The 25,780-nt window shown below is 43.2% G+C and overlaps 1 protein-coding gene across 1 annotated transcript in view; it reads left to right on the top strand.

Annotated features, from left to right (window-relative positions):
- Positions 1 to 8,151: 8,151 nt before the first annotated feature.
- Positions 8,152 to 25,780, top strand: part of UST (uronyl 2-sulfotransferase) — a 428,747-nt gene continuing 411,118 nt past the window's right edge. Inside the window, exon 1 of the mRNA XM_073575653.1 lies at positions 8,152 to 8,699. Within this exon, the coding sequence (XP_073431754.1) occupies positions 8,495 to 8,699 (205 nt within the window). The 5' untranslated portion in view covers positions 8,152 to 8,494. The remainder of the gene's footprint in view (positions 8,700 to 25,780) is intronic.

Below are 25,780 nucleotides of genomic sequence, written 5' to 3'. Positions count from 1 at the left end.
AGAAGGCAGGAGACCACTGCAGCACCATCAGCACCACCACCACCCCAAATGGAGCAGCAAATGGAACATGCTGAGGAGGGGAGTCCAGCAGCAGATGAGAGACGGTAATTATCAAATCCCCCATTCCTCCAAACTAGGGCCATGGAATATCAAGATATTCATTGGCCCTTTGTTTCTCTTTATTCAACAGCCGCCCAAGAGATGCAGCAGCAGCAGCAGCAGAAATGGCATCACTGGCAGCAGCAACAGCAGCAGCAATACCCACAGCCATGGAGTCTTGCCATCAACAGGACAGCACATCTTCTTCTGGGAGCCCTCCCTCGCATCGTCAGCGTTTGACGGTAAGTTTTTATTTCCAAAATCCATCATCTCTGTAATATATGTCTATTCATTGCCTTTTATTTCAAAACAGGAATCACAAGATGAAGAGGAGCTCCCAGAAGAAGAAGGAAGGGGTGGACAGACACCTGGAGTGGGTTCACAATTGGTAAGTTTTTTGCATCAAACGCAGAAACACAACATCACACTACACACAACACATAGAAAACAATGTTCTGCAGACCACACACAGCAAACAAATGCCTACATCCAAAGACATAACATTTTTTGTTTTCTTCTCTAGTCTTCCCAATCTGGTGCTCGGCCAAGAGGTCCTCGCAGTGCTTCCCAGGGTCGTCGGCGACAGCAACGCGGCGGTCACCAGCGTGTAAGTATAAATATTTTTGCTTTGTTTTTTTGCACTTTTTATTTCATTTCTTTTGTGGAGGCTAATTATGTTATTTTTGTCTTTTTCTTTAACAGCCTTCACAGCGTGCTCCCGACTCTGACGGTGAGGATGGAGGACTCGATGTGGACCACCTCATCGATCTCGTCAGAGAAAGGGAGCCGCTCTGGAATATGGCTGACCGCCGCCACGCTGACCTTATCGTTACCCGACGACTCTGGGAGGAAATCTGTTCGCTCCTTGTGGGCCGCTGGGAGGACCTCGAAGCTCGGGCCCAGATTAAAGAGCGTAAGTATATACAGTACCGGTTGCTTGATGTAAACCAGTGTTTCCCGAACTCCAGTCCTCGTGGTCCCCACGGATCATGTGTTCAGGATTTCTATTTACTATGGAAATCCTGAAAACATGACCCCTGGGGACCATGAGGACTGGAGTTTGTGAAACACTGATGTTGTATACTAACCACTCCTTTCTCGTTTCAGGGAACAGAATTGTGAATCGGTGGCGGTCTGTGAGGGATCGTTTCAAGAAGGAGTTCAATAAAGAGATGCGGGCCCCGAGTGGATCTGGAGGACGCAGGAGCAAGTACAAGTACGCACAAGCCCTGTCGTTCCTCCGGGAAACAATGATCACTAGAAGGTAAATATTACACACCACATGTGAAAAAAAATGTTAGATGTAACTTTTTTTTTTCAGCCAGGGCCATACCATGTCAGTATTTTAATTGTTTTTTTTTCTCTTTATTCCACAGCACGGTGAGCAGCACTCGGGAGCCTGCACGATTGGACCCTTCTGAGGCGATCCCTGAGGAGACCGGCACCGAGGGACACTTCGACCGCCCCGGTACATCTGCACCTTCCCAGCCTTCCCACACATTCGACCCATCTGTCCCATCCACCAGCACAGGAGCATCGTGGCCGCCTACATTACATGAAGCTGCTGGTGAGGAGATCGCTTTCCCTTTACCCCACCCTTCTGCCCCTGCCACCTCTAGTACACCTGCGGGTACTGGGCGACAGCGGCAGAGGGGTCAGGAAAAGAGTTATGCGCAAGAGTTCTTGCATCTGAATGCATCTTTCCAGAACTGTCTAAAAGTCTTGTCAGAGCAAATCTCTGCAGGCTTTCAGCAGATCAACTCCAGCATTCTGGAGGTGAAGACACTTCTGCAAACCATGCATTCAGAAGCAAGATCTTCGCCAAACCACACCTTTTTCAGGTCTGTTGTGGAGCGCATGGCAACACTATCTCCTACCCAGCAGATGCATGTAATGCATTCGTGCCACGGTGCTCTACAGCAGGTTACCTCCCAACCTCCACCTCCCACCACTGTAGTTCCTCCACCTGCACCCCCTCCAGCCACTTTCCATCCTCCCCCTCCTATTACATCTGCACCCCCTCCAGCCACTTTCCATCCTCCCCCTCCTATTACATCTGCACCCCCTCCAGCCACTTTCCATCCTCCCCCTCCTATTACATACCAGCAACCTCCCCAGTACCAGACATCTCCCCACTTCCAGCAACCTGCCCCGTACCAAACTCCTTCCCCGTACCAAACTCCTTCCCCGTACCAAACTCCTTCCCCATACAACTTTCCATCAACATCATCTGCTCCTACAGTCCCTGCCCAACCCTCCACTCCACCGCCCACCACCTCTTCTGCCTCCCACATGTCCACCCATTCTGTAGCTTTTTCCACACCTTCACCTCTAACTGTTCCTTCCCCACCACGATCCCAGTCCTCTCTCCACACACCCAGTGTCGAAGTGTCCCGCAGCCCCTCCAGCAGTATTTCCACCCCACACTACACAGATTTGTAATGTGTGTTTTTTAATAAAAATGCCCATTGGGTTTAAAACCTTTATTAAAAAAGTTTTTTGCACTTTAAAAACATTTTACAAAAAAAAAAAATTTTAAATAAAAGTTAAATTATCGTTTCACAATGGTTGTCTGTCATTTCTTTCTGCGGCGAACTATGTTTAAAAAAAGGTTAAATACAGGGTATTTCAAAGGTAAAAAGGTATTCAAAACCAGGTATATAACTGTGGGTAAATTTTAGCTTTTTGCCACAGTTGTGTTCCTGGTTGTGTTTGAAGCAAAGTATTTCACCTAAAAAGTTGTGTTTATTGTTGGTGATTTCCTAACAATGTACACAACTTTTGTTAAAAAGTGAAATACTTTGCATAAAACACAACCAGGTACACACCTGTGGCCTAAAGCTAAAAATAGTAAGACCATGACAAGATAGCCAACTTTGGTTGGCAAAGGTATATACTGTTGGTCCAGAAGGTACACAAGTTTGGTTAGGGCACAAATCTTTCACACTCTGTCATCCTGCCAGTGTACTCTGCCTTGAGGTGACATAAAGTATAGTGCAAAATTGTCCCTCATTACTGAAACCGTCACAGAACTTCTAGTGGTAATATTTCCAATGACAACATCCATCTTCGCCAGTAACTTGCTCTTCTCTCCAACCTGCACTTTCTTCTCTACAACCTGTCAAAGAAGGGCTGTAGGAACATGCTATATATAGTTTTCCAGTAGCCAATCCCGTTCGGAAGGCCACAAGGGTCAATTTTAAAAACCGGATCCGGCGTAATCCGTCGAAAAACGGATAGAAAAACGGATGAACCGGATGAGACGGATCCGGTTTTGTCTGTCAAGAACAAGACGGATCCGGCAGAAAACCGGATCCGGCACATCAGGTTTTACAAAACATTTGCCGGATCCGGCATTCCGGCACGACGCCGGATCGCGCCTGACGCCGAAAACCTGATGTGTGAAAGTAGCCTTATCCGATGTATATTTAAGACATGCACTCAGATTGTAGTAACCTGATAGCTCCTTTCACCAAGGCGTGTATACAGCTCTGGCAAAAATGAAGGGTGTGTGCACAGGCTGCGGATTTTTTCTGCAGAAAAATCTGCATCGCTTGGCAGAAACCGCAGGGTAAAACGCATGCAGTTTTCCCTGCGGATTCTCTATTGCGAGAGATTTTTTTTTTCCTGGACCGGCAACTGCGGTTCCGCAGAAAAGTGACATGCTGTGGAAAATAAACCGCAGCAAATCTGCGCGGACATTTCCGCAGCATGTGCACAGCGGATTTGGTTTTCCATAGGTTTACATGGTACTGTAAGCCGCATGGAAAACTGCTGCGGATCCGCAGGGCCAAAACTGCAATGTGTGCACACACCCTAAGAGACCACCACATCATATCCCTGTCATGGGCAGCCCATTCTCCAAACCTGAACCCCATTGAAAACCTCAGGAATGTAATCAAGAGGAAGATGGATAGTCACAAGCCATCAAACACAGAAGAAGTGCTTACATTTTTGCACCAGAAGCATTGTGAAAGACTGGTGGAAAGCATGTCAAGACGCATGAAAGCTGTGATTAAAAATCATGGTTATTCCACAAAATATTGATTTCTGAACTCTTCCTGAGTTAAAACATTATTATTGTTGTTTCTAAAGGATTATGAACCTGTTTCCTTTGCATTATTTGAGGTCTGCAAGCACTGCATTTTTTTTTCAATTTTGACCATTTTTCTTAGTCAGAAAAAAAAGTACAATTTTTTTTTGCTTGCAAATTCGGAGACATGTTGTCAGAAGTTTGTAGACTACAAGAACAATTTACATTTTACTCAAAAATATACCTATAAAGAGAAGTATCAGACAAACGGAACATTTGAAAGTGGTCTCTTATTTTTTCCAGAGCTGTATGTCACGTAGATATCAGCTGCAGCAGAAATGGAAATTTAATTACGGTAAAGTAACACGGGCGCTACCTATCCAAAAGACTCAGATGCAGCTGGTGAAGAGACAGGACTGTGTCGGCTCCTGTTATAAAGTCTGAGTGAACCGTATATTTGTGTGACTCACCGCGCTATGCTGACCAGATGTATACAAAAAAATATATATATATATCATTGTTCCAATAGCATCAGCAGTAGTGTTGAGCTTTCCGATACCGCAAGTATCGGGTATCGGCCGATATTTGCCGTATCGGAATTCCGATACTGAGTACCGATACTTTTTTCGTATCGGATACCGGAATCGGAAGTCCAAAATGCAATGAGCCACATTTGTGGCTCTGATTGGCTGCCGAAATGACGTCATCATGATGCGCTGTCTGTGCGCATCATGATGCGCTGTCAGTTCGGGCCTTCGGGGGGGCTGTGCCGACTGTCCGGGGGTCTGTACCGGCCTGCAGGTGGTCTGTGCAGGCTCCGGTGGTCTGTGCCGGCCTGCCGGGGGGCTGTGCCGGCCTGCCGGTGGTCTGTGCAGGCTCCGGGGGTCTGTGCCGGCCTGCCGGGGGGCTGTGCCGGCCTGCCGGTGGTCTGTGCAGGCTCCGGTGGCCTGTGCCGGCCTGCCGGGGAGCTGTGCCGACCTGCCGGTGGTCTGTGCAGGCTCCGGTGGTCTGTGCCGGCCTGCCGGGGGGCTGTGCCGGCCTGCCGGTGGTCTGTGCAGGCTCCGGGGGTCTGTGCAGGCATCGTCCGATGGGACTACAAGTCCCATCGGGCGATGCCTGCTACCATGACAGTGATTGACACATTAGCCAATGATGGGACAGTAGTAGTCCCATCATCCGGCTAATGTGTTGAATGTAAAAAAAAAAAAAAAAAAATGTACATGCTACATACATGCTACATACATACAACATGCATACTACATATATACTACATGTAACATACATACTACATATATACTACATGCAACATACATACTACATACATGCTACATACTACATGCATACTACATACATGCTACATACATACTACATACATAATACATATATACTACATGCATGCAACATACATACAACATATATACTACATGCATGCAACATGCATACTACATATATACTATACTTCCGCACTGTATTCCTCCACCACTGTAAAAAAAAAGTCCCTAGTCTCACTTTATGCCATTGCTGCGTGGGAAATTCCCACGCAGCAATGGCATAAAGTGAGACTAGGGACTTTTTTTTTTTTTAAAGTGGTGGAGGAATACAGTGCGGAAGGATACCTACCTTCCGTCATTGTATTCCTGGAGCTGGTAGAGAACGGTAGCATCAGCTGATGCTGCTGTTCTCCACGCAAGATGGACGTGGGACCCTCGTGGACTTCTGCGGATCGGGGTAAGTATATTGGTGTTTTTTTATTTTGATATTTATTCCTCAGGCGACAATGGCTTCGGGGATCAAAGTGACAAGTGACGGTGAGTATGTACTCTATGTTATATGTACTGTATGTCTATATGTATGTATTGTATGTAGTATATATGTATGTTGCATGCATGTAGTATATATGCAGTATATATGTAGTATGCATGTTGCATGCATGTGGTATATATGTAGTATGTATGTTGCATGCATGTAGTGTATGTATGTAGTATGTATGTAGCATGTATGTAGTATGTATGTAGTATGCATGTAGTATGTAGCATGTATGTAGTATGTATGTTGCATGTATGTAGCATGTAGTATATATGTAGTATGTATGTTACATGTAGTATATATAGTATATATGTAGTATGCATGTTGCATGCATGTAGTATATATGTTGTATGTATGTTGCATGCATGTAGTATATATGTATTATGTATGTAGTATGTAGCATGTATGTAGTATGTAGCATGTAGTATATATGTAGTATGTATGTTACATGTAGTATATATAGTATATATGTAGTATGCATGTTGCATGCATGTAGTATATATGTTGTATGCATGTAGTATATATGTATTATGTATGTAGTATGTATGTAGCATGTATGTAGTATGTAGCATGTATGTAGTATGTTGCATGTAGTATATATGTAGTATGTATGTTACATGTAGTATATATGTAGTATGCATGTTGTATGTATGTAGCATGTAAATTTTTTTTTTTTTACATTCAACACATTAGCCGGATGATGGGACTACTACTGTCCCATCATTGGCTAATGTGTCAATCACTGTCATGGTAGCAGGCATCGCCCGATGGGACTTGTAGTCCCATCGGACGATGCCTGCACAGACCCCCGGAGCCTGCACAGACCACAGGCAGGCCGGCACAGCTCCCCGGCAGGCCGGCACAGACCCCTGGAGCCTGCACAGACCGCCGGCACAGCTCCCCGGCAGGCCGGCACAGACCCCCGAAGCCTGCACAGACCCCCGGCAGGCCGGCACAGCCCCCCGGCAGGCCGGCACAGACCCCCGGAGCCTGCACAGCCCCCCGGCAGGCCGGCACAGCCCCCAGGCAGGCCGGCACAGACCCCCGGAGCCTGCACAGCTCCCCGGCAGGCCGGCACAGACCCCCGGAGCCTGCACAGCCCCCCGGCAGGCCGGCACAGCCCCCCGGCAGGCTGGCACAGACCCCCGGAGCCTGCACAGCCCCCCGGCAGGCCGGCACAGACCCCCGGAGCCTGCACAGACCCCCCGGCAGGCCGGCACAGCCCCCCGAAAGGCCCGTACAGACCCCAGAGAGGCTGTACAAGGCAAAAATAGGGTTTTTCTTATTCCGATACCGGAAGTCCCATAGACTTGAATGGGACTTCCGGTATCGGAATCGGCGATACCCGATATTTTTTTTAGATCGGCCGATCCATTCCGATCCAATACTTTTAAGTATCGGGAGGTATCGCTCAACACTAATCAGCAGCTATCAAAAACGAGCTCTCTACCGTCAGATAACCTGCAAACTACTTACCACGTAGACATCTCAACTTACACAGAACATTCTACAACAACTTCATTTCTAAGTACGTATAACTGCTAAGTATTTATTTCCCCCTTTTTTTTTTGTATACATCTGCTCAGCATAGCGCGGTGAATCACACAAATATACGGTTCGCTCAGAAATGGAAATTTGTGGACGTATTCCACAACTACGTCCACAATGTGGAAATCTCCTGATGAAGAAGTCGTTTGAACTTTGAAACGCGTTGAATAAACCACCATCTTTTATTTTCTAAAATCGTCTGGACCTACATGTTATTCAGCAGTGCGGAATACATCCACACATTTCCATTCTTCTGGCAGCTCCCACTTGGAAGCCACCATTATATGTGGGGTAAAAAAAACAGAAGGCCGGCAGGAAAGCATCCGCCAAAGAAGTCAGAAAAGACGCCTCAGCTGGTGTTCTCCGGAGGCTTCCAAATGCTGAGTGTGAACGCTGCCCTATGCACAGTCCCTGTGAGGCTCACTCTATGGGACGCCATCTATAGGAGGACGCAGCAGACTTGCCGGCTTATGGTCCTGTTCACACAACCATCACGGTTTCTGCAGCTTTTCTACACCACCGCGTCTCCTCTACGCTAAAGCCTGTCATGGAGAAATTCAGCTGAAGCCCCAAGAGGTCGCTGGTGTGGAAATGTAGAAAAGTCAGAGACTGTGGGGGGATGGTGACGGCGAAGAAAGCAAGAAATGAAAACAACTTTCTTCCTATTTGCACGTTACAAAAAAAGGCAAAGCCTACTGTAGTGGAGAATGGTAATGTGATAGCTGAGGAGAAGGACGCGAGCCCTGCCTGCAGCTCCGCACTGGAGAGCGCGGGAGCCCGGGTCTAGTGAGGGGAGGAGGGGCGAGACGCAGGCTGCGAGCAGAGGACGCTCCACACACAGTGCAGCCGCTCTGGGGACGCAGAGCCACAGTGACCGGCGAGCTCCGAACTTCAGAGGCTTCGCACAAACTCTGCCTCCAACTTCTCCAATGAGCCAGGAGGCAGCAGCTCTTGTCTTCTTCAGGCGGATGGGTGAGCTCTTCCTGCCGGGCTGTGTAAGGAGGAGACATGATGAAGAAGACCACTAACAATCACCACATCAGCCATCATGTCCCCAAGAACAACGTGCACCCCAATGCCAGGCTCCCCAGGTTGTCTCTGCGCGACTATGGCTTCTGCATGGCCACTCTGCTCCTCTTCTGCCTGGGCTCCCTGTTCTACCAGCTGAACGGAGGACCCCCCCAGATTCTCCTGGACCTGCGCCTCTACCTGGGTAAGATGCCAACTGTGCCCACTGTGCTGTGTGTGCTGGAGGTGGCTGACAGCTCATCTGCCAGGCAGGAATGTGTGAGATCAGTGCCCGTCACCTCCCTGCCACTGTGCCTGTCACTGTGCCTATCAATGTACCCTGACATTGTGCCCTGTCATTTTACCCTGCCACTGTGCCCTGTCATTTTACCCTGCCACTGTGCCCTGTCATTTTACCCTGCCACTGTGCCCTGTCATTTTACCCTGCCACTGTGCCCTGTCATTTTACCCTGCCACTGTGCCCTGTCATTTTACCCTGCCACTGTGCCCTGTCATTTTACCCTGCCACTGTGCCCTGTCATTTTACCCTGCCACTGTGCCCTGTCATTTTACCCTGCCACTGTGCCCTGTCATTTTAACCTGCCACTGTGCCCTGTCATTTTACCCTGCCACTGTGCCTATCACTGTGCCCTGCCACTGTGCCTATTACTGTGCCCTGCCACTGTGCCTATTACTGTGCCCTGTCACTGTGCCTATCAATGTACTATGCCACTGTGCCCTGTCACTGTGCCTATTACTGTGCCTATTACTGTGCCCTGCCACTGTGCCTGTCAATGTACTATGCCACTGTGCCCTGTCATACTGTTACTGCCCTGTCACTGTGCCTATTACTGTGCCCTGCCACTGTGCCTATTACTGTGCCCTGTCACTGTGCCTATTACTGTGCCTATTACTGTGCCCTGTCACTGTGCCTGTCAATGTACTATGCCAATGTGCCCTGTCATACTGTTACTGCCCTGTCACTGTGCCCTGTCACTGTGCCCTGTCATTTTACCCTGTCACTGCCCTGTCACTGTACCCTGTCATTTTACCCTGTCACTGCCCTGTCACTGTACCCTGTCACTGTGCACTGTCACTGTGCCCTGTCATTTTACCCTGTCACTGTGCCCTGTCATTTTACCCTGTCACTGTGCCCTGCCACTGTGCCCTGTCATTTTACCCTGTCACTGCCCTGTCACTGTACCCTGTCACTTCCCTGCGCTCTCATAGTGCAGCACCTGCAGCAGAGGAGCTGTGCACACCGTGCTATGGGGCTGCACATGTGTGGTGTGTGGCAGTGCTTATCACGTGTTCCTCCATCTGGTCGGCATTGCTCTGCACCCCGAGGTGTATCATCAGTGTCATGTGTCCGGCTGTGGAGCTGTTTTCTGGGAGGTTTTTACATGGCTGAGATTGCAGACACTGATTCTTCCGATGTGGCAGAGTGTGAGTTGGGGATGTTTTCTTTTGAGGTGATCAGCAGTTTCCTGTAAATCAGTATGTGAGAAATCATTAAAGCATCTCACAGGTTATCAAGACTGTGCATTAAGTTATTAAAGGGGTATTCCGGTTTTGAGAAGTTATCACCTATCAGTTGGATAGGTGACAACTTCCAGAAAATTGAGGATCTTCTTCTGGACCCCCCCATGATCAACAGAATGGGACACTTGTATGCTCATTATAATGGAGGGACATTGCGGATGCTCAACCTCCCCACCAGGGGTGGACACATCATTGGTGCAAGCGCACAGTGTCGTGAGCGGTAAGGGACCCATTTCCACCTCCAAAACATGTAGAATGGTGCATTATGATGAGCTATTGGACTACAAAGGGCCCATATATTGGGGCCCTCATCTGTGTGTGTCCACTAGGGTGACCGGATCTCATATGGGGGGGAAAAAATGTCAGAATCTTGTTCGTCTGGACCCCACAAAACGATTCCCCTTTCCAGATATTGAGAGAGCCAAAATTTGAGCTCGATCAAACGACGTTAACCCGTGCCGCTCGTCGCTCAAAGTTTGAAAAAATCCAAATTGAGGTATTTTAAGATTTAGGTATTTTGCATAGTCTGTTAGACTATAAAGAATGTGACAACAACATTGCAGAAATAGCCCTGACCAAATTTTCGAACCATTTGTGGTATTTGAATGCAGAGTTGGTGGGATTATCGTTTATTGATCCCACCATTACAGACAATGAAAAGTTGTTAATGGCTAATAAATTGCTCAGTAGCACAGATGAACCATCAGAGCACGCTAACCTACATGAGTTGATAATTTTACATAGTTATCTAATCTATTCTAGAGCTTTTGTTAAAGTAGTTTTTGAAACGTCAGAATATAATGCTCGGCATTTGCTTACAACTTGCAGGACATATTGCTTTTGTTCTTCATCTTTTGTCAGAAGGTCGTTAAAGTCGGTTACTTCCTACCTCTTTTAATTTTTCTTTCCTAACTTTTGGATTTACAACCCTAGCGTGCTCTGATGGTTCATCTGTGCTACTGAGCAATTTGTCTGTAATGGTGGGATCAAAAAACGATAATCCCACCAACTCTGCATTCAAATACCACAAATGGTTCGAAAATTTGGTCAGGGCTATTTCTGCAATGTTGTTGTCACATTCTTTATAGTCTAACAGACTATGCAAAATACCTAAATCTTAAAATACCTCAATTTGGATTTTTTTCAAACTTTGAGCGACGAGCGGCACGGGTTAACGTCGTTTGATCGAGCTCAAATTTTGGCTATCTCAATATCTGGAAAGGGGAATCGTTTTGTCGGGTCCAGACGGACAAAATTCCGACATCGATTTTTTGCGGTCACCCTAGTGTCCACCACTGCTCCTCACCATTCATTCTCTATGGGACTGACAGAGCGATGTACTCGGCTTTCTTTCTTCCCCTTGAATAATTCCTCATTAGTAAAACTTCAATTCAACTATACTTCCAAACACCTAAGGCAAGTTATAGGCTCCTACACAAAGAAAGGAAGGCTATGTGTGCACCTCTATGCCGTTTATTGCCATTAAGCAAAAAAATGGTGCCGTACAATAAAAAAATACATTACAGTAGCTGAATTTAGGCTGTGGACCCTGGCTAAACTTATAGCAAAAGAATACGATTTGTGTACAGTATATTTGTGCATATGTCTGGAGACTTTCCTGGTGTGTACACCAACTATACACCACAATTGTGATAAGTATGGAGCCTAACAAATTCCTAAACAAAGGGTTTTACATGAAAAACTAATCTTAGCAAAGAGAAGAGTTACAGTCGTTCTAATTTTATTTAATAAATCAACAGTACACATGAAAATAAGAAACTGTGCAATATATCTTATCACAGAAATCTGCTTCTTTCTCCGCCAGGACTGATTGATCATTTCCGAAATCCTTAATTCATGCTTAAGCTTTGTTTTCAGTGCATTATTGCTTTATGAATCCATAGTACACACAGTAGGTAGTTGGCAGTTCCAGGGGCAGATTAAGGGTGCCAGGACCAAAGTCAGTTTAAGGTTGTGTGCCCCCCAGCACCCAATGTATGATGTGACCTGTCAGATGATGTTTTGAGAGGTCACATGAAAAGTCATAAAATGAACACACAGGTGCTGATGTAAGAATACCGAGATGCCAAATTTTTTCCCTTATGTAGAACACTATAAATAACAATAGAGTGTAATATATATATAAATAACAATACTATGTAATTAAGGACGGCGTTACATATAACAAGAGGGGACCCTGTATAACTAGGGAAGGCGCTTTACATAATAAGGGAGTTTCTTTTGCAAACAAGTGTAATAGGCCGGTGTCTCACTTGTGTCACACTTGCGAGTGTGATGCGAGAAACTCACGCTAATCTCTTGGCTCAATACCCGGCACTGCCACTGGCACTCGGACCGGAGTGTGCGGCTGCATAGAAATACATGTAACCGCACGCTCCGGTCCCGAGTGCCGGGTATTGAGCCAAGAGACTAGCGCGAGTTTCTCGCATCACACTCGCAAGTGAGACCCCGGCCTTACTCCCATCCTCTTTCTGAAAATAAAGTTGCATTTTCACTCAAACATAATGAATGGACAAGCATTCTTAAGATAGAATTTTCATTGTAAACAGGCTGCTAATCCCACGATGAACAAACCAAACTCTCAAGGCCCCGTCACACTAAGCGAGATCGCTAGCAATATCGCTATAACGTCACCGATTTTGTGACGTAGCAGCGATATTGCTAGCGATAGCGCTATGTCTGATACTTACCTCCAACCAGTTCCTCCGCTGATTATCGTTGATCGCGCGAGAACGTCCTGGGCCGTTTCTCGTCATCCGCTTCCTGCGGCGCTTCCTGCTGTGACGACGAGCGACGCGTGGACACGGGCGGGAGGACGTCAGGATCGCCACGTCTGAAAGGTAAGTAGCGACCCCCGTCCCCTGCGATGTCGCTGGTGAGATCTGCCTGTGTGGCGGCTCACTAGCGACCACTTAGCGATGTACCAGCGATCCTGACCGCGTCATATCGCTGGTCGGGATCGCTGGTGCATCGCTAAGTGTGACAGTACCTTCACTCATCAGGTAAAATAATCTTTTGTGCAGCACAAAAGATCAATGTTCTCTGCTGTGCATCTTCTTGTGTAAACAGGACTGGCACTGCCAAGAACTATGGCAGCCTATCTGTACAGAGCTATTTATTACAGATTGCTCAGTTGGCATTGTTTACGGCAGTGCGCATGTGTAAACAGGCTGTTAAACAACCTCGATTGCTAATGGTTTTTAATCAGCAGCCCCTTAATGCCAACCGTCATCCTTGTAAACAAACCTTTAAAATGGTGCAGACGTAAAATAAATATTTTATCCTGTAACTTACCGCTGGTGGTTCATCTGATTACAGCCATTTTCTTTGTCGCTTCTTATCTATGTTCTAAAGCCATGACGTGGTCACTACAGAGTATTCCGCCCTGATCATCGTGAACCTCAAAATAAAAAGGTTAAATATATTTATTTATTCATACATATCAAATTCCTGAAAATACAATTCCCCACCTTGTGTCACTGAATACATATGTGCACCACAACATTAAAGCGAACCTGTTGCCATGTTTGGCCAATATTAGATACGACCACCACCTTTCAGGGCTTATCTACAACAGTCTATAATGCTGTAGATAAGCCCCCGATCCGACCTGCAAGATAAGAAAAATAAGTTTTATTATACTCAATCGGGGGGGCGGTCCGATGCGGTGCGGTCCGATGGGTGTTGCAGGTCCGGGTCGGCGCCTCCCGTCTTCTTATGATCGCCGCCCTCCTGCTTTCTTCATGGTTCCCCATCATCACACTCCTGCGCAGGTGTACTTATTTGCCCTTATTCCAAACAAAGGAGAACGCTAAATATTTACCCTAAATTATAATACATTAGTTTAAGGAGACACCTTGAATATAAAACCTAAAACGACTACTTAACAAAAAGCACTAGAGGTTATTGGTTATCAACTATATAATTTTATTTAGTTATAGAGACAATTTTATTTAGTTATAGAGACACCAACAAGGATTTTTGATAAAAATACCAATAAAAAATTCCTATGAAGGAAGCAGCTCAGCATACACTCCAAATAGTATAAAGGGTTTATCATCCCCAGAAAAATATATAGAAATGTTGGAAAGCAGAAAAATATAATCATCAAATATTCCATATAAAGTGCAGTGCATATCAACAATTATAAATTGGCTTTCACCATAATGCCAGGAATCCACATTATCAATCATATTTACATGGCCAAACCATTTTAGTTAGTACAAAAATGATAAGGTGCATAGTGCCGATTCAATAATCAAAAATGACTAGGCTATCAAAATACAGGGTTAAACAAAACTACCCACCGGGATTCATGCTGAGTATGCAGACGCTGCCACATCGCACTCCAACGCGCGTTTCACACATTGCTTCATCAGGGAGTGATGAGGTGGGTGGGCTGAATGCTTCATTATATAGTGATCATAATGAAACTAAAAGCTAATCACAAGCGCTCTGCGACGCATCGCCAGCTGCCGCATTGATGGCGATCCCGCCGCAAGTCTCGTGGCAACATCATCAGAAAGCGTGATCGCGCTGTCTGTGATGTCACAAGTGAGACCCCCGACTGGGCATGCGCCAACAGTGGAAGCCAGCGATGCGCACAACACCGTGCAGCCATTACAACAATGGGCAAATTTATGGGCAAACAACGTCAATATATAGAATGCAAAGTGTCAAATACAATAGGTGCAGTGACAAAAAATAATTGCCAATGAATAAAATAAAGTGAAACTTATTTATGCAAAGCCATCCTATTAGCCAGATCTGGCTGAATTAATCATAAAGTGTAATATACGATATACAAATATCGATACAATCAGTGCAGTGATAATTAATAATGAATAAGATAAAGTGAACATTTTTAAGAACAGAGCCATCCGATTAACCAGATCTGGCTCAATTAACAATAATGTGTGATATCATGAAATATTAGCATTATAAAAAATACAAGAATAATCACCAAATATTATAATAAAGTGCCATAATCTTATTTATCAATCTAATAAGAGAATTTGTAAGTGATGAAAAAAATATATATGAAAAAATATTAAAAAATAATAAAAATATACAAAAAATAATAGATGTGAAAGATATAAATGGGAAGAGTATATATAAAATGACATTGCTTCATAGTTTTCTTCCTCAGAAATGATTTTTCATCCAGATTTGAGTGATGAATATCCTCATAGTGGCAGGGAGTTGCATCCTGGAAGAAAAAAAACTTGTTTCATCACACTGAGGGTTCCTCTTCCCATACCGAGAGGAAACCATGATGGAAAAACGAAATACTATGTAATAAGATAAGAAAATATATATTATAACTTCACATCAACTACATATTATTCAATAAGAGGAATCCATATCCAAATTCTCAATAAATTTAGAAGCCCACCACTGGAGAAATGGAATTTACCTGGAAATGGAATGTCGCTGGATTACCACCCTTAGGGCTCATACTCACTGGCGATAAAATCGGACGATTGCAATCCGATTTAAAATCGGATTGCACTCTGACCAATGTTAGTCAATGGGTGACATCTCACTTGCGATTTTTTTTCCCATCCGAAATCGGGCTGATAAAAAAATGGCAGCATGCTGCGATTTGCTGCGATTTTTGCCAATGCAAGTCAATGGGTGCGATTAAAAAACGGACCAAAAACGGACCATCTGTTTTCCATCTGTTTTAAACGGATACATTACCATTCTGTGGCATAGAACACTGTAAATGGTCCTGTAAATGACTGTAGAAAAATAGTTGCTGCGAAAAAAATAAGGACTGCAAACGGATGGAAAATAGATGAAAAGATTAAAAATCGCGTAGAAATCGCATGACACTCGCATAGCACTCCTCCCTTTTTCTACAGTCCAGAAATCGGACCTTTTTTTAATCGCAAATGGGTATGAGCCCTTAGAACAATGAAACCACATGGTCTTAATGATCAATGGGGGTTTTCTAGCTTCTTATAAATCTAAATAGAGTAGGTGTTTTGAATGGGGGGATCTTGGGGTTTCTGCTTATGTAATTAATATATCAATAATGTCCCTTTAGATATAATAATGTTTTTATTTATTTTTTATGTCTTTTTAAATTTTATTAAATTCCATTTCTCCAGTGGTGGGCTTATAAATTTATTGAGAATATGGATATGGGTTCCTCTTATTGAATAATATGTATTTGATGTGACGTTATAATATATATTTTCTTATCTTATTACATAGTATTTCGTTTTTCCATCATGGTTTCCTGTCGGTATGGGAAGAGGAACCCTCAGTGTGATGAAACAAGTTTTTTTCTCCCTGCCATTATGAGGATATTCATCACTCAAATCTGGATGAAAAATCATTTGTGAGGAAGAAAAATATGAAGCAATGTCATTTTTTATATACTCTTCACATTTATATCTTTCACATTATTATTTTTTGTGTATTTTTTAATATTTTTTATTATTTTTTAATATTTTTTCATATATATTATTTTCATCACTTACAAATTCTCTTATTAGATTGATAAGATTATGGCAATATTTGGTGATTATTCTTGCATTTTTTAAAATGGTAATATTTCATGATTTGACACATTATTGTTAATTGAGCCAGATCTGGTTAATCGGATGGCTCTGTTCTTAAAAATGTTCACTTTATCATATTCATTATTATCACTGCACTGATTGTATCGATATTTGTATATCGTATATTACACTCTATGATTAATTGAGCCAGATCTGGCTAATAGGATGGCTTTGCATAAATAAGTTTCACTTTATTTTATTCATTGGCAATTATTTTTTGTCACTGCACCTATTGTATTTGACACTTTGCATTCTATATATTGACATTGTTTGCCCATAAATTTGCCCATTGTTGTAATGGCTGCACGGTGTTGTGCGCATCGCTGGCTTCCGCTGTTGGCGCATGCCCAGTCGGGGGTCTCGCTTGTGACATCACAGACAGCGCGATCACGCTTTCTGATGATGTTGCCGCGAGACTTGCGGCGGGATCGCCATCAATGCGGCAGCTGGCGATGCGCGGAGAGCGCTTGTGATTAGCTTTTAGTTTAATTATGATCACTATATAATGAAGCATTCAGCCCACCCACCTCATCACTCCCTGATAAAGCAATGTGTGAAACGTGCATTGGAGTGCGATGTGGCAGCGTCTGCATACACAGCATGAATCCCAGTGGGTAGTTTTGTTTAACCCTGTATTTTGATAGCATAGTCATTTTTGATTATTGAATCGGCACTATGCACCTTATCATTTTTGTACTAACTAAAATGGTTTGGCCATGTAAATATGATTGATAATGTGGATTCCTGGCATTATGGTGAAAGCCAATTTATAATTGTTGATATGCACTGCACTTTATATGGAATATTAGATGATTATATTTTTCTGCTTTCCAACATTTCTATATATTTTTCTGGGGATGACCCTTTATACTATTTGGAGTGTATGCTGAGCTGCTTCCTTCATAGGAATTTTTTATTGGTATTTTTATCAAAAATCCTTGTTGGTGTCTTTATAACTAAATAAAGTTATATAATTGATAACCAATAACCTCTAGTGCTTTTTGTTAAGTAGTCGTTTTAGGTTTTGTACTTATTTGCCCTGTTGAGAGCAGACCAAAGTACTGCAGTGCGCAGGCGCCGGGAAAGGTCAGAGAGGCCCAGCGCCTGTGCACTGCAGTACTTTGCTCTGCCTTCAACAGGGCAGAGAAGTACGCCTGCGCAGGAGCGCGATTCCGGGGAGCATGTGAAGCAAGCAGGAGGACGGCATCGCAAGAAGATGGGAGGCGCCGGACCCGGACCTGTGACACCCATCGGACAGTATCGCCCCCCGGGTGAGTATAATAAAGGTTATTTATCTTATCTTTCAGGTCGGACCGGGGGCTTATCTACAGCGTTATAGAATGCTGTATATAAACCCTGAAAGGCAGTGGCCGTATCTTATCTACAGCATTACAGTCTGTAATGCTGTAGATAAGCCTCCGATGTAACCTGAAAGATAAGAAAAACCAGTTAGATTATACTCACCCCGCGTCCGTTCCGGTCCGGTGGGTGTTGCCGTCCGGTCCGGCGCCTCCCATCTTCATATGATGCCGTCCTCTTCTTCCCTTCCTGTTGTGGCTCCAGCGCAGGCGCACTGCTCTTCCCTGTTGAGGGCAGATCAGAGTCCTGCAGTGCGCAGGCGCCGGGAGGGGGGGGGGGGTTCGTTGCGGTCTGGTCCGATGGGTGCTGCAGGTCCGGGTTTGGCGCTTCCCATCTTCTTGCGATGCCGCCCTCCTGTTGCTTCATCGCTCCTCGGCATCGCGCTCCTGCGCAGGTGTACTTATCTGCCTTGTTGAAGGCAGAGTAAAGTACTGCAGTGCGCAGGCGCTGGGCCTCTCTGAACTTTCCCAGCATCGGCTCGCTGCAGTACTTAGCTCTGCCCTCTGCAGGAGTGTGATGCTGGGGAGCGATGAAGCAAACAGGAGGTTGGCATTGCAAGAAGATGGGAGACTCGAGACCCGGACTTGCGACACCCATCGGACCGGACAGCACCGGACCGCCTCCACGGGTGAGTATAATAAAACTTATTTTTCTTATCTTTCAGGTCAGATCGGGGGCTTATCTACATCATAATAGAATGCTGTAGATTAGCCCTGAAAGACAGTCGCCATATCTTATATCGGCCAAAACTGCTGACAGGTTCCCTTTGAGCCCAGCTAATAAGTGTATCCAAATCTAATAGCTTGAAATGTTATGTCATGGTGCACCTTTCAGTTGCAGTAAAGAAATTCACTTTTGCATATAACCCGGCAGGGAGGAAGTACAGGACTGCAGAAATTTTAAGTTCCTTTTACTCTGTCCCATATACATGGAGTGGGCAGCCTGCCATCAGCGAAGCTAATAAACAGCAAAGAGCAGTCATTTCTAGCCAAGAAACTTGAATTTACTCATTGAGGTGTTGGGATTAAATTCTCTTGATGTAAAGTGGATATCAGATATTAGTTGTCAGACTTGGAAATTGTGTTTGAATAAATGTAATTACTTTACCACCGCTTAGGATTCATTATTAATAAATATTTTCTGAAAGAGGCTTAAAGGTTCATACACATGGGTATAACAAGAGCTGCCAAAGAAGTGCATGAATCTGCTACTGCACCTCGGTGTGCCCCTGATTTTACAAGTCAGAGAGAATTAAATTGTGGCATGATTGTTAGATTTTTTCTTCTATACCCTAAGACAGTTGTAGGATTGCATTAAATCTTGCGATGGGGACACATGGTTGTTTTTGCCAACTTTATGACACTCTTGACTGACTGAGTTCAGGTCGCATCATTGTTTTTAATCTATGAATAATTGGTAGACATGGCTCGTTTTCCTTCTTTTTATAGGGTGTGATATTTTTTTCTTCTTTTATATCCATGCTGGTTGTGTGACTGCAGCCAGGATTCCAGAATCCGGATTGCTGAGTTAACATTCTAGTTTTGATGTCTCACAGACGCTCCTACTTACCCATTGCCACAAGAATTTGTGCTCGGCTTGTGACCATATCCTTTGAATTGGGGAATATTTCAAGGTTTAGCCTGGCCAGCTCTGCTTTAGAGAACTGTCTTTGAATTGAGCTGTTAAATCTTTTCTGGAACGTATGAACCCAGTACTACTGTACCTTGGTAAATAAAAATGTCGAAATATGGAAATGCGGCTTCTTAGCTGGGTAATTAAACTGTGCGATTAGCAACCAGGCATAAAAGCCAATGTTGTAAAGACGCTCACTCTTGGTTCCATGTTTGACCTCTGCACAACAGCTGAGATTCATTACCAGCTGCGTTCTTGTTTTAGTACCAAGTATGTCAGCAGACTGAAGATGCTGCCATGACATTGCTCATTAGCTCAAGTTTACTGAAACCAAAGTGAATGGCTACAAAAAGCACCCATATTACTATAATGATTTGTTAGCTAGCACCCATAACAGGAAGTATATTGCAACTTATTTGCTGATTTTATCTCGGTGTCTAAAGTGTGGGAGTCCCAATATGCCTTGTAGTTCAAAAGAAGAATACATGGTATTCCCCCGTAATGTCTGGATACCCGGTCTGTGTTCACGATGAAAAAGTTTGTGGTCAGAACGTTGACTACTTGCAAGTTCAAGTCTGTTCACATTTTCTTTTATTGATAAGCGAGGGAATATCTAATGTATCCAGTGCTTGCAGTGGTTGGACCAGGGCTCACAGGAGCTGTAGTCCAGACAGTGATCTCCTGGTGATAAAGCATTCATTGTATTGAAACAACAGCAGACAGTCTAATAGTGACACATCGCTGAAATATGTGTCTCATTCCTTACCTTATGCTGTCCTCAGGTTACTTATCAAAAACCTTCTGACAGATTCCCTTTAAAATGTGTGGTCTACTTGCAGCTGTACTTTCCAGTCCATAATAACATCAATGTTGTTCTATCACTTGTGCTCATTTGTCCATTATGATATCAGCGTTTGTGAGAATTGCACTACCTGTAATGTCAGCTGAGGACCACGTGCTTTTGTGTCACTGCGTGCCTTTACCCTTGATTTGCGCACTGCAAGGTAACTGCAATCATTGGTGCCTACAACAGTTTGGCACAAAATTGTGACGAAGGAATTAAGAGCGCATGTGACTAACATACTTCGCTATATCATGTGAGTTCTTTGTCCTGAACAGTCATGTTTAGAAGTCAAAAGATTAAAATGTGAGGGTTTAGTAAGTTACTTGTCATGGATATCACGTTTAGTAAATCACCTTTAACGAAAGCCTGAGGGGAAATTCAGGATTAGGTTCAAAAATACGTACGGTGTACAAATATGAGGGTATAAGTTTACATGTCGGAAAATACAATCCATGCACACTTTTCAGAAATAGACATCACAGATTTAGGATGTGCCTTGAGTTTTTAGATCTTATGGATTTATAAAACCATGCTAACATGCAGCAGAAATACCCCGTGAGGAAATTCTATGAAATTCTGCGCCATTTTCTGTGCATTGTACCTTTTCTTTTACTTCGTGTAAAATTGTAGATGAACCTACAAACGATTCTGCAACAGATGGTTCCATGCAGCTGATATTTTTGCAGTATTTGAGTAAGGCCTTGTACAACCCCATTCGCATACATGGGTCTCTACTTTGTAGTTTTACTGTGGAATATGCACAGAAAATCTACAATTTCTAAACTGGGAATTGCAGATGCAGAATTTTTATTTTGCTTCCTCCTACAGGATAGCAGTAGTTTTAGGGTATGTTTCCACGGTCAGTATTGGCAGCTCCGCCCAAAGCGCTGCCGGCTTTTGTACACGCCGTGATTCATGTGTTCATTGAACCATGCAGAATCACCGTATCCTATACATAGACTGTGTAATTTATCTTGCGGAGATGGAGCATCTCCACAAGATACATAGACATGCTGCGGTCTGGAAAGACGCATGTCCGATTACGCAGGTCTGCCAACTGCGTCTTTGAACGCATAGTGGAGATGGGATTTCATAATATCCCCTTCACTGTGCTGGAACATCTGGACGCTGAGGCTGTACGCAGCATCCAATCCGCAGCGATTCCTGAGGGTGTGTTCACGTGGTGTGACCACTTTGCATTTGTTGGCTGCAGTTTTTGGAAATTAGGCTCTATTATTTTCATTTGGTCTCTCTCGTTTTCAAGTGAAGAATTGCACTTTACGTAGCGCTACACTTTCCTTTTAGGCTTGGTCTTAATCTGGGTTGGCATTTAAGCTGCTTTGCTCCATGACAGCAGTGCTGCATTAATCACATGGCAAATGGTAATGGCCAGTGAAGTACCTCATTGACTATGATGGGATCTGGTGGGCTTCATTTACAGCCTCTGCCATTTATCAGAAAAAAATACCACTGCATTTATGACATATTCATGTAATGGCAGCTACAAATAGGGATTCCTGTGCTCAAAGGGGTTTTTCTATGAACAAAGTTCATTTTTATTCAATAGATCTTGGAATAAAAATAAGTTCCACAATTGGATGTGTTAAAATGTTCCTGTTGTGAGATAATCTTATAAATGTTCCCCTGCTGTGTACTGTGTAATGGCTGTGTCTGACCGTACAGGGACATGGTCTGATTGTACCAGAGGTCCTGGGCAGGGGGGAAGCAAGGGAGTATGCAGACAGGACAGCATGGGATCACAAATAATTCTTTCTGGGAGGTAAAACATTTCACTGCCTGTTTTTAAACAATGTTTTACTTCCAAGAAAAAGTCAGCTGTGATCCCCTTTTACTTCCTGAGCTGTGGTATGATAAAAACATGTCCATGCATGGTCAGACAAAGCAATCACACATTTATAAGACAAATCTCAGCACAGGAACATTTTTATCATCAAATTGTGGTACTCATTATTCTAAGATCTATTGATTAAAGCTGCTTTGTGGTACAACCCTTTTAACCTAGAAGTAATGAATTTTACAGCAAAGGCTCCAATGGCTTTGTTTAAACTGGTGTCATGATGTTGGTTTTTAGATGAGCCATTACAGATGTGTTATGAGCCTTCAAATTTTATCTTTTATCCAATTAATTTTTTCCCAATTTGGTTCAGAACAGTTCAGTCAAATTATAACATCTTTTGCTACTGAAGCTTGATGGGAATTAGCCATTATAAATGGTAAAAGAATCAACAAGTGAGCTGTTATAATCCCACTACCAGAAATTAGGTGCCAGCATGATTGTGATGTCTGACTGTGTAAGTATTGCACATCACAGTCCTGGATTCCTTCAATTAACATATACATTTATACATACAGTACCTTGAAAAAGTATTCATACCCCGGGAACTTTTCCACATTTTCTTACGTTACACCAACAAACTTAAATGCGTGTCAGTACCATTTTCTGTGATATACCAACACTAAGTAGCAAGTATCTGTGAAGTGTAAGGAAATTATTTTTATATGTATGTATATATATATATATATATATATATATATATACAGTTGTGGCCAAAAGTATTGACACTCCTGCAGTTCTGTCAGATAATACTCAGTTTCTTCCTGAAAAATGATTGGAAACACAAATTCTTTGTTATTATTATCTTCATTTAATTTGTCTTAAATGAAAAAACAAAAAAAGAATTGTCCTAAAACCAAATTGGATATAATTCCACACCAAACATAAAAAAGAGGGTGGACAAAAGTATTGGCACTGTTCGAAAAATCATGTGATGCTTCTCTAATTTGTGTAATTAACAGCACCTGTAACTTACCTGTGGCACCTAACAGGTGTTGGCAATAACTAAATCACACTTGCAGCCAGTTGACATGGATTAAAGTTGACTCAACCTCTGTTCTGTGTCCTTGTGTAACACATTGAGCATGGAGAAAATAAAGAAGACCAAAGAACTGTCTGAGGACTTGAGAAACCAAATTGTGAGGAGGCATGAGCAATCTCAAGGCTACAAGTCCATCTCCAAAGAACTGAATGTTCCTGTGTCTACCGTGCGCAGTGTGATTAAGAAGTTTAAAGCCCTTGACACTGTGGCTAACCTCCCTAGATGTGGACGGAAAAGAAAAATTGACAAGAGATTTAAACGTAAGATTGTGTGGATGTTGGATAAAGAACCTCGACTAACATCCAAACAAGTTCAAGCTGCCCTGCAGTCCGAGGGTACAACAGTGTCAACCCGTACTATCCGTCGGCGTCTGAATAAAAAGGGACTGTATGGTAGGAGACCCAGGAAGACCACACTTCTTACCCCGAGACATAAAAAAGCCAGGCTGGAGTTTGCCAAAACTTACCTGAAAAAGCCCAAAATGTTTTGGAAGAATGTTCTCTGGTCAGATGAGACAAAAGTAGAGGTTTTTTGAGCAAAGTCATCAACAGAGTTTACAGGAGAAAAAAAGAGGCATTCAAAGAAAAAAACACGGACCCTACAGTCAAACATGGTGGAGGTTCCCTGATGTTTTGGAGTTGCTTTGATGCCTCTGGCACTGGACTGCTTGACCGTGTGCATGGCATTATGAAGTCTAAAGACTACCAACAAATTTTGCAGCATAATGTAGGGCACAGTGTGAGAAAGCTGGATCACCCTCAGAGGTCATGGGTCTTCCAGCAGGACAATGACCCAAAACACACTTCAAAAAGCACTAGAAAATGGTTTGAGAATAAGCACTGGAGACTTCTAAGGTGGCCAGCAATGAGTCCAGACCTGAATCCTATAGAACATCTGTGGAGAGATCTAAAAATGGCAGTTTGGAGAAGGCACCCTTCAAATATCAGCGACCTGGAGCAGTTTGCCAAAGAAGAATGGTCTAAAATTCCAGCAGAGCATTGTAAGAAACTCATTGATGGTTACCGGAAGTGGTTGGTTGCAGTTATTTTGGCTAAAGGTTGTGCAACCAAGTATTAGGCTGAGGGTGCCAATACTTTTGTCTGGCCCATTTTTGGAGTTTTGTGTGAAATGATCAATGTTTTGCGTTTTGCTTCATTCTCTTTTGTGTTTTTTCATTTAAGACAAATTAAATGAAGATAATAATACCAAAGAATTTGTGATTGCAATCATTTTCAGGAAGAAACTGAGTATTATCTGACAGAATTGCAGGGGTGTTAATACTTTTGGCCACAACTGTATATATATATATATTTACTCGTATCTGACTGCACATTGATTGCTTGGAGAGCGATGTGAGTTCTATTACAATAGACTTAAAGTATTATTTGTAATGTTTGTATTATGACAGCTATTATTATAAGTGGATAATCTTATATTTGCCTACTGTAAAGTTTCAAAGAAATCATCGCCAATGTTTTTGTAGTGTAACAAGCAGAACATGCTTACTTTGTAGAATGTAAATAATTTGAGCAACTAAATGGTAAAGTACTTTCATCATACTTCATGGAGATTATTTTGGCCGGCTCAGAGCTATTCATGCTTTGCCAGGGTTCAGCTCTTTCCCTGTGTTTTAGGAGTACCTTGCCGTCAGTTTCTTGATGCTTTTCCTTTTGTAAAGTCAGTAATGTCAGAGTTACATAATAAGAGCTTTACTTGCAGGGATTAAAATCTCTAAGACTAAATAGTTAATATAAGAGTTAACAAGGAAACATTTATAGGTATGAACTGATTGTAACATTTATTCTATTCTCCAACACTGGTTATGTGTGGACAGACAATGACATTTTCATCCAGTGGCAGAATTCAACTGTTACTGAGTATTTCATCTTCCTTTTCTACAGACGAGAATAAAGTGGCAGGATCTCTACAGCAGTCCAGGGCAGTAATGAATCCAACTTTTACCAACAAAGCAGTATAGGATGACTAAAATATTTATAGAGTAAGTGTACTTTTGGTAATTGTGCTGTTTTGTCAAGCAGACAATATTATCATCAGTGCTAGTTTGTAAACTATCCCAATAATGTACACACGGATTGAAGTGAGACACTGCAAGGACAAATAATATGCACAACCCTACCTTTTGTTTTCTAGACCTAAACAAACATTTCTTCTACGCGTATGTTACAGTACATCATAATGAAGAACTGTATTCATCGGTACACTTATGCAATGTTTCAAGTTTGTTCATATTTCTGCCTTTTTGTCATTGTTAGGACATGGTTAATGTCCTGTTCTCACAGGGTTAACTTTTGCCGGCCTCTCTTTGGATCTGGGTGGGGTATTTATACTCACTCCAGACTAGGATTCCCTGTCAGCTATACTGTTATTCTGGCTGTGTGTCTGACCCCTGGTGTGCTTG

The sequence above is a fragment of the Dendrobates tinctorius genome, unplaced genomic scaffold (genome assembly GCF_039654945.1).
Source record: "Dendrobates tinctorius isolate UK_male_01 unplaced genomic scaffold, ASM3965494v1 ptg000046l, whole genome shotgun sequence".
Classification (NCBI taxonomy): Eukaryota; Metazoa; Chordata; class Amphibia; order Anura; family Dendrobatidae; genus Dendrobates; species Dendrobates tinctorius.
The sequence above is the reverse complement of the archived record's forward strand: the minus strand, read 5'-3'. Positions and strand labels throughout refer to the sequence as shown.